The sequence below is a fragment of the Nannospalax galili genome, unplaced genomic scaffold (genome assembly GCF_000622305.1).
Source record: "Nannospalax galili isolate Female #2095 unplaced genomic scaffold, S.galili_v1.0 scaffold246, whole genome shotgun sequence".
Lineage (NCBI taxonomy): Eukaryota > Metazoa > Chordata > Mammalia > Rodentia > Spalacidae > Nannospalax > Nannospalax galili.
In genome coordinates, this window is record NW_008356327.1 from 2,596,165 (window position 1) to 2,606,846 (window position 10,682).

General features: G+C 39.3%; 1 protein-coding gene across 1 annotated transcript in view; it reads left to right on the forward strand.

Moving 5' to 3' along the window:
• Positions 1-9,925: 9,925 nt before the first annotated feature.
• Positions 9,926-10,682, forward strand: part of Dach1 (dachshund family transcription factor 1) — a 412,826-nt gene continuing 412,069 nt past the window's right edge. Inside the window, exon 1 of the mRNA XM_029556895.1 lies at positions 9,926-10,655. Coding sequence (XP_029412755.1) covers positions 10,408-10,655 — 248 coding nt within the window. The 5' untranslated portion in view covers positions 9,926-10,407. The remainder of the gene's footprint in view (positions 10,656-10,682) is intronic.

The following is a 10,682-nucleotide window of genomic DNA, read 5'->3' on the forward strand; positions in this document are numbered from 1 at the left end:
GAAAAAGCCAAGCAGTTCAGACTATTTAACTGGGGCCATAGGAAGGCTTGCTACTGCTCTGTTAGGAATAGTTGCTAGTGATCTTTAAATCATCTACTAGAAAAGTAGAAAGTGATCTTTCTTTAAATCAGGATGAAAAATTGAAGGAAGAGCCTAGATAGCTCCCCAGGGAAAAGCAGATTAGGGCTAGTAAAAGACCACAAAACAGCAAAGTGTGCACCCAGTTGCATACAATCTACTTCAAGGTTAAGGCCTGATTCAGCAGAGCCCTTTAAAAGGTGACTTTTATGGCGGTAGGAGGGTGGGGAAGAGAGGATGCTGCCATTTCCTAACCAAAGGGAACCAAGGAAGTCACAAAAATTCAAGGAACTCTATGAATTTTTGTAGTTTAACTTTCATCAAACAGTAGTGAAATAGTTCTCAAGAACTCAAAAGCCTTGTCATTTGGGAAGGCAGAGAGACCATCCATCCCCTCATGTTGTACTGTATCTCATGAGTGTGTACCTCTAATCAGGCACTGGAGACCTATGAGGGCTTCTGTTAAAGCATAGAAAGGCTCATTATGCCATGTCTGAAATAGAGAAGCAAGAGCCTAGAAGATGGGTTTTTAATTTTCCAGTGTCCTTAATTATGAACTGAAAAAAATTTCCTGTTTACCTTTAAAAAGGTCTCCTTCAAAGATATGGGGAAATCAGTGATTACTTCATTTTTAGATCAACACTTAGCTTACCCCTCAATTAAATGTGAATATAAGGGAAGTTCTCACAGATTGTTGATTGAATATTTCTTTTCTCAGAAGGAATGGGGTCCTGAATGAAGATGAGTCTGAGGCATATTGTGAGAGGTTACCTACATTTCTATTTTGAAAATGTTTCAGAGATGACCTATGAACATGAAAGGAAGGAACAGTGAACCACCTATGACATCTGACATTGTCGTTGTGGGAAATGCCAGTATAGTATCCACAATCTTCAGATTGGAGGATGCTCCAGGCTATCCTCTTACAAAATTTCAGTCATGTTATAGGAATGCCTCAAAAGGGATTTCTGTATAGTACTGAATGAGTGGGATGAATCCTTTTCTTCTACACATCTTCAGCAATCAGCACGTAGCACATAAACCTGAGTGTGCTTTGTATAACACAGAGGGCTGTGAAAACTACAGTGACACTTATTATAAAGCAAAACTTTACAAATTGTTGTGTATAACCTTTGCATGCTCACACATGGGAGGTAGACCTACATACACACATCTACCTCTCCTCATCAACTCTGGACACATTTATGACAAACAGTTCTGATGCCTAAAAAGTTTATTCGTGGTTCACCAAAAAACCCAATAATTGGCCCAAGATTCTATTTTTCCAGCTATTTGATACTCCACTTATTAACATTCCCAGAATTTTGTTTCCAGAACTTTCCCACAATTGTTACAGGTGACAATAAAATGTGTAAGTATATCTAAACATTTGTTTCTGGAATATCGTGGTATAAATGAAACCATGGATGATATGAAGAATGTCATCTGGGGGTAAAGGATATGGTGACTTCACATAGAAGCTGTTTTAATTACTAAGCTTACATTTACTGATCACTTTAAAATATTTAGCATTATACTAGAGATTTGCAGCAAACAGATTGACAGGCCACCTGAAGAGAAGTGTACCAACAAGTTTGAAAAACATAAGATAATTGTCCTTCCTATCAGAATGCAAGATGAAAATAATTATGACACATAGGGATAAGTAGCAAAGATGGGCTGGCAGGATCACTCATCAGGTAGAGGTATGTGCTTGCAAGTCTAGCAGCCCGAGTTCAATCCCTGGAACCCATGAATAGGTGAAAGGAGAGAGCCAACTCCACAGACTTGTCCTCTGATCTTCACATATGTGTTCCATGACACATACACTGCCCACACACATCTTACAGACACATATACCACATAATAGTAGTAATTATCATCACAATAATAATTTAAAAATAAATCTACAAAGATTTTTCTAAGTGCTGAATTTTAAGCAAATCAAGAAATGAATTCTGAATTACATAGAAAATGCTCATTTTTGTTTAGTTCCTTTTCCAAATATGTAAGCATAGAATATGAGGCTATGTTAGACAGGTGAATGAACTGTAAAACTAAAAAGACTTTAAAGTGTATGGAAGAAACCTGAGCCTGTCAGGACCACAACGTTGAGAACACTGTCCCCATGGAGATATACTCAAGAGATCTGTACTTGGATTATACTAGACAGGAGCAAAGAGGTCTGAAGAGAAGGTTTGGGATAGACTTCTTCACCTCACACCCTGACAGCATTTCACAATCTTCTTATGAAAACTGGAGGAGTCAAAAGTTGATCTGGGAAAATCTATTCACATAAAAGATCAACAATTTTGATGGTAGCATAGACATCAATAGAAGATTGCAGTACTATTTGTACTGGTCATTTTAAAACAGTTAATTTCTAAGTTTGAAAAGGCCAAATGAATTGAGAGAGCCATTGTTTCCAATGTTTTTTCCAATTCATTGTTGCAAAGTTCACCTCTGTTTCGTGATTTAACCTTTGTTGAGGCAAAGGGCTGAGACACAATCACAACAGAACACCTCCCCCTTAAAACCAGTATTTCAGAGTCCTGTTAAATCAAAAGAAAAATTATACCTCCCCTCCACAGTCCTACAGCCCTCAGGATTTTAAATGGTAATGATCAGTTCATTTGAGAAAATGGCATTTGGTGTTTCTCTTCAGAAACTTTAAAGGCATGTAAGTGTCTCTCCTGGTGATGTGCACCTCCTTTTGTTTTCTAGCATTACTGGAACTGACCTGGCATGGATCACTGGGTGAGCAGGCAATCTTAAACACTTCTCATATAAATTACTGGTTCCTTTCCAAGTGCAATTGCTCACAGGGTAATACACCATTTTACAACTCTGATAGCAAAGTCTCTTGGTTCTACTGGGCTCCACATCCCCTTGTCCCTCAGCTCCACCACCAGGAAATGAGCAGGCAAAAAGACTGATGGAGATGTGAGCCTCAGAAACAGTCTGCTTCAAGGTCCGGCTGAATATCCTGGCGTGTAGGGATCTTGAATTCTCCTGTTTAACCTCTTGAATTCCTCTCAAATGTACTATTTCTTTTTTAAAGGCCATCATTAATGACAAAGTTATCAAAACAACAGCCTACATATTTAGACAAAGAAGCAGCAAGTGCTAAACGAGCGCCAATGTCTTCCAAGATATATTTAGGTGGAAATGGCACACAGTTTTTTCCAGAACAACAAGGCCTTCATTGAGTAAGCACTCCCACATCCACTGGATACTAATGATGGCCATATTTACAAACCATTGACTTTTTTTCCCATGAGCTCTAACAGCAAGGTGTGTTTTTACTGACAGTTGATTTGGATCAGGGCATGCAGTATTGTATTTCAGCTTGCGGCTCTGTAAAACCCTGTAACTTTCTTTGAAGTTAAGCAGTGTCTATCTGTTTCTATGTCTGGATAACTCTTAGAAGAGCTTGACTGACCCAAGTCAACTCATGGAAACATACTATTTTCCCATAATTGGTGTTCCAAATGAATGTCCCTTCATAATAGAATGTGCTGGGAAACAAAGCAGCTTTGCATCCGGCACAAGTTGCATCATAATTAAATTTTATTTCATCCCATCGAGGCATGCTAAATGTTGAGCAAAATATAATTTTAAGTAATTTGTTTGTATTCTTATCTGTAGGAGTTGGAAATTAACAGCGTTGCTAGTTTGCGTTTACTGTTAAGCCTGGAGAGCAGAGAGATTGCTTTGCAAACATTACAGTTATTATGTCTGCAGTTGGTACTCTTTGTATAAATTATTGATCAGCCAGCTTATTTTTCTTTCTGCTTAATGGATATTATAGCATAGCCGTTTACAACGCTATAGTTAAGGTTGTGTCAGCACTTCCATTATAATAAACCCTCTGTTACAGGGGTTTATAACTTGTTGTAAAAATTTGCTCTGGGCTCAAACTTGACATACAAGATCAGGCTTCTAGAAGGTAGCAATTGTCCTTTCAACTTTTAAAAATCTCTTTGTTCTGAAGGGCAATAAATAAATAAACAGTTTATTCTTTTCTAACAATCCTTGAATTTTCTGACTTCAAATAAAACAGTTTTATTGACTATTTGTTGGATGGTGACCCCTTTCTTTTATTTCATAAAGCAACAAAAAGAAAAAAGACCAAGATATTAATTAAATTAATACAATAAAACAGCAAATCAAGAGAACTTATATAATCAAGTAAAGTACATTTCTTCTATCATGATACAATTATACATGATTGATTTCTTAATATCAAACATATCTTTGTACAACCACAGACAATATGCACGTTTCCTATCCCGCTCCCAATTACCTAGCTCTTAAGTAATTCATATGTTTATTTAAAGAGAAAAGAGTGTAGCAATTTTAAAACACCACATATGAAAAAGTGCAATTGAAAGCACAGAATTTAGTGGAAAAGAAGGGATTTAAGTATCTGTCTGCTTGACCTTATTTTAGTCCAGGCTGACATTCCTGTCATGATGATGGCTTGACTGAAGAAGTGAAGGAAATTAATCTCAATTTGTATTATTGTTGTTGCCGCTTCCTCCTACCACTCAGTTGTACAATTATCTCACTGTCCTTGGTATTTTAAGGAATATTTGGCCTGGCAACCTTTCATATCACCCCACAGATGGAATGAAGGGCACTTACCTGGAAGTGAGGAGTGCTAAGAAAGTATGCTAATTTTTCATGAAAGCTGATTACTTGCCATGGGCATGATGCAGTTTAGAGTCTACAAAACTATTTCATGTTGATGTTTTGATTTTCTTTGTTAATGATTCTTCTTGTCACTGTCATCTCTCCCCTTACCTGAGTTTAGAAATTTCTTATCATCTGCTGTGTAATCAGTGAAAAATTTTCTGCCACATGTGACCTTTATTGTGAACCAGCAGAAAGGGCATGACGGTAGGGAGGGGAGAACAGTGCTCTCACACTGCACCTTTTGGAATTGCATCTACATAAATGTGCACAGATAATTACCGTGTACATTCAAGAAGCATTTGCAGTATATCTGCACTTCCCTGCTGTAAAAAAGAAAAAAAGAATGATACTTTTAATCATTTTAAGTACTTCATTATTAAGGATCAAAATTGGTAATATAAAGTTGGAGTGCTTCGAGTTAGAGTATGTTACTCTTCAGCTCCCCACCTTCTGTCCTTTGGGTAATTCATCAGCAAGCTCTCTGCTTTTGATTAGAGAATGCATCAGCGAGATAAGAGTCTTGTTCCTTGTTCTTAAGCAGAAACAGGGAATTAGCACAGGCAGAGCAACTATAGAAGTGAAAGCCACCAAAAGTCAGGCAGTGGGATAAAAATGGGGAGGACAGAGGCTGAAAGCAAACAACTTTGGAAGTCTGTGCTTAAGGTAGTCGAGGTTTATCTGCTGGGCTGATTGGTGAGGCCCTGTGTCTGAGTTAAAAAGGCTTGAGAGAGCTACTTGGCATAATTTCTCCATCTTCAATGATTTACTACTGAAGTGCAAACATCAATTTTGGACTCTCTCCTGAGAAATGTTTAACAAAGTCAGTGAACTACTGATACCCTGGTATCTTCCAAGATTTGCCAAATTCTGATAGCTCTTTAATAATCCTACCCCTGAAGTTAATTTTAGTCTTTTTTATTTCTATTAAGGAAACAGGTCCATTAGTAAACATGCAGATGTAAAAATGATCTTCTTTGCTTCTCCATTGTGATGTGTCTCGGAATTGTTGAGAAACGCTCTCCATTGTTAGGGCTATTTGTGCCGGGTGTGCTAATGCACTCTTTGATTGAGTGAATTAGCAGTCATAACAATCTGGCAGTCTGGCCATAGAAGTGTGCTCAAATTGATTTGTGTTATGGCTGGACTGGAAAATCTAGTGTTAGTTGTTTTTTGCCCTGGGGCATTGTTTGTACCAAACTCTACTTTTCATTTAATTTTCCAATACATTTTGAAAGATTGAAATGCTAGTGATCAACATTTGATCCACTTGCATTATTTAAAAAAAATTCTCAAAGTAATTTCAGATTCCAAAAAACCTTGCTTTCAATTAGAGTAAACATAATTAGAGTGACGTCGTGCTTGGAATGGTAAATCTGCCTTTGAATCTATTAAGCATGTTTTCTCCTTGTCCTGTCACTGAAAGGAATTCAGTATAGATCTAGAGTACACATCTATAATTTTTAAAATACATGCTCTTAATAGAATTTGGGAAAAATTGAAATAATAAAATTGTTATGAAGGTTTTCATGCTGTCTGTTTTGTATATGTATCCTTTTATATATGCCTAAACTGCTACTGTTTCACTTAGAAATAGCTTTAAAAATAATCAGTCCAATGCTTTCAGGAAATTTTGAGATATTAAAGGGACATATTCAGTTATAGATATACATTGCCTTTCAGTTATTCAATGTTTTGTTTTTATGTTGTGTGACATGGTGAATTTTCCTGTTTTTTTTTTTTTTTAAATCTATACCAGTTGCTATATTGAAACTCTGAAGATGTGAAGACATGGCTTATCCTAGATTTGTCAATATTTGTATCTTTCTTACAATCCTCTGCTTTGCAATCATTTGCCAGAATTATAATGCAGCATGAATAAACCTAAAAATTGACTATTGATCACAGACAAAGCTTTGTGAAATCATTTAGTCGGTTTCCCCACTTAAGAAATCAGTGAATAAAATAGGTCAATAGAAAAGCTTGGAAAGATGTACTACAGTTCTGTGACTCCTTGAGTTGTCAAATGGGAAAAAATAAATACCCACAGATTTCATCCTTTTATACACCATAAAATCATACTTACCAATCCCAACTATTTGTCCTTTTTTTACACATTTATTCTTCCTTCTGTAAACCACAGGTTGTGAAAGTATGTTTTATGTGTCCCTGTGCATTTCCTTGTCACTGCCCCTTTTAACCAAATAGGATGCCCTCATCATCGCTAAAGTGCCTGTTGTCATCCAGGTATTCACCGGGACTTCAGCTGCAACAACTACTTTGTATTTTCTCACTGTCTCCTGAAACCTTACAGCTCTTCTCAAAACTGCATTTCATACTGCACTGAACTCTATATCCTGCGCCGATTTTTGTTAAGTAGTAGATGATGAGACCTGAGACCTCTCTCTCTCAGTTTGCATTCTTACTGATCTCATCAAATCGGGGCTGGGGGTGGGGGAGGGGAGGGGAGGGGCCAGAAGAGGACAGAAGGAGGGAAGAAAATACCTTCCCTGAACTGGTACAAGCTAAGCTTCAAACGATATCCTAGGAAAGAAATTAAAGACTTCTTAATTAGTGCAGCAATTAAGCTTTCTTGGTAGCATTTTAATCAGCACAGGCCCTATCAAAGGACAAACAGAACGATTTGCAGGTCTTTGAATTTTAAACAGTCTTATTGATTTCAGCACACTATGTCTTCACAAAACACAAGGAGAATTTTTCTAATATCAGTTACAGTACTTTGAGTTTTGCTTATGCAAATTGTGTAAAGGTTGGGAAGATGAGATGGAAGGAGAGGCTCTAAAACCACAAGAGATGTAAAACAATAAACAAGACAAAAGCTCTGAAAGCTAAAGATTCAATGGAGTGAGGATTTGAAACCTTTCTTAAGTTGATCTATGTGCTGTTGTTAAATAGTGTTTGCTTTCTTCATCACTGGAAATGTTTCTCAAAAAGAAAATTATAGTAGGAAAGAAAACTATAAGAAGAATGTTTTCTCAAGGGTTTTCCTTCCTATATAGTTTACTTTGTACTATATGCCTTTTCTAATGCTATTGTTTGATCAAAGGAGCAAGTGGTAGCTCCTTGAAAGGGTTTAGAGATCTGAGGTGACCAGGGTCCCCTTTAGGTGCGGTAAAATGCCCTCAAGTCTTGTTTCCAAGTAAAGCATGTGTTTTGAGGCACAGGTTTCCCTGTAGAAGAAAATTTGGAGTTGTCTAGAAGCAGAGTGGGATTATGGCTTGGTCTGCATCAGTGCTGTGCTTCCTGTCTGTGACTTCAGAGTGTGGCAGATTTTGGATGAGTGATAGTTTAAGGAAACGGAAGAATGAGAGTGGAAGGGCAGGTTTGTGGCATTAACTCCCTTTTCCATTTGTGGGACTAGGTTTAAATCGATAGGCACTTTAGCATTTAAAAGGTATATATGAGCTTATTAAAGTTAGGAATGCAATTCAAAAATAAAATTTAGTTTTTTAGAGTTTAACTCTTCTTTCCTTCCCTTCACAAACACAGTATTTTGGCAGTTTAAAAAAATGATGATTTTTTCTAAAACATGAATAAACACAAAAAGTCTTATGAAGTTTGTAATATATATTGGATTCCTACTTTTAGGTGAAGTAAGGATTGAAAATTGAAAATTTAATAAACATTATCTCAGTATATGAAAATATATTGGCTAACTAGGCCCAACATCTTTGAAAGTTCATCTATCTTTCTAGATGTTTGTTTACTGTTCTGCAATAATTATCTGATTTCTTATCATGTAAGAAAGCTTCCTGATATAGCTATTGTGTCCCAAAAAGTTTAGTATGAAAGACTAATTAGTCAATAATGTCAAAATTCCTTGTAGAGGGTTCTTGTACCTTTTGACATTAAACCTCAAAGAGTTTAAAAGACTAAAATGATAAACAGAAAAATCATAATGATTTCAGTGCCAAATTGGCAAAAACTTGATTATGAAATCTCTTAAACTATCAACCTGCTACTAATAGTTTAATTTTAAAATCTGTCAAATGTTAAGTCTTTGTTTCACTTCATATGAAGTCTCTGAACATGTGCAGACAGGTTCAAAGCCTAACTACTCAAGATTCCTAGAGATAGAAGCAACAGACCTGCCTTATGCTCAGATCATATGTTGGTCACAAATTCCTGGATAAATATGTCCATGCAACAAGTTAGAAAAGAGAAAGACTAAAGGAAAGGGCTGACAAGGGAAAGTCAGTCGAAAGCGTCTCATGCAGTTCAAAGCCACAACAACCCTTTCTGTCTTTACAAGTCAACCAGGGAGCTTAGTTTCTGTCTTGCTCATTATTTACAAAACACATTCTCACTGACAAAAAGACATTCCCCAAAGATAGTACTTTCCAAATATGAAACAAACAAACAAACCCACAATTGTTGTCATTGTTGTTTTACTTAAATAATATTCGAACAACTAGCCTTGAGTCCTAAAGGATATGAGCTTGGTGGCTACTGTGCTAGACAGGTGAATCAGAGTTTGGGCTTAGAAAAGTCGGGGCACTCCATTATTCCTAAAGGACTTTCTTCCCACAACTTAAAAACTATCCTGAAAAATTTCCTATCTTTATAGAAATATTTTTAACATGGGGGGTGAACACTATCGGATACATTAAAAACTCACTGCTTACATGTGAATTTTCCTCAAAATAATTCCTCAACATGCCTGAGTTGGGGGGGGGGTTCATTTGTAACTCCTTGCAGAAAGGCGCGGAGATTCGTTCTAAATCCTTGAAGGAGAACTAGGAGCGCCTTGGCTGTTCTTTCAGTCGGCGGGCGATAACTCAGAACCTTTGGGGGGGCCAAAAGTACGATTCTTGGCGGAAGATGGAATACTAAGCACGCCGTGTAACGGTAGTAGCTGGAGAACTGGATGGCCGTCTCTCTCCTTTCGGATCTCCTCTAGTGCGCCCCAGCTTGTCCTCGGCTTCCCTCCCACCCTTTCTTTCCTAACCCTCCCCCTCCCCTCCTCCTTCCCTAGCACGCTCGCTCTCTCCCTCAGTCTCGCGCTCCCGGAGTCTGTGCTCCGAGTTCCTGGTTGGATAATTTGGGTTAATACTAGTGAGTGGGGTTTTTGCGGCTTCAAAGGGTATTTCAAGTTTCCGGAGCTCCTCCCCTCTGCACCGTGTGACAACAACAACTCGTCCAGCCGGCAGCCTGCACTTTCAGCTCATTTTCTCTCTGTCATTCCCCTCTCAATCTTTGATCAATGTACTTGCCGGGGAGAACCCCAGTCCCTCAGTCCTCCGCCTTTTCACCTTCATCCTAACTTTGTGCTGGCGCGGGACCCACACTCCATCAGCCGACCCTCCCCGCCCCCGCCCCCCAGAGCAGTCCGCGAGCCCAGCGGGGAGAGGACTCGCCTTTCGACTTACGGGACACTTTTGTGCGTTTCTCTTTCGAGCGCCTCTCGAGCTCGCCCCTCTTGCGCTCACTCTTTCCTACCCTCACCTCCTTCTCTCCCTTCTCTCTCTCTCTCCTGCCGGAGTCCTCTCCTAGAGTTGTTGCCGTCGCTGCCCCCCTCGCTCCTTCTCCCCCCTTTCTTCCCCTTCCCTCTGGGGGGTGTGTGGCAACTTTTTCCCACCTCGCTTCTCCTTCTGTTTCCCCTTATATGTGACCATGGCAGTGCCGGCGGCTTTGATCCCTCCAACCCAGCTGGTCCCCCCTCAGCCCCCGATCTCCACGTCTGCTTCCTCCTCGGGCACCACCACCTCCACATCCTCCGCGACCTCTTCTCCGGCTCAGTCCATCGGACCCCCGGCGTCCTCTGGGCCAACTCTGTTCCGGCCGGAGCCCATCGTCTCTTCGTCTTCATCTTCTGCGGCGGCCACAGTCACCTCTCCTGGCGGTGGCGGCGGCGGCGGCGGCGGCGGCGGCGGCGGCGGCGGCGGCGG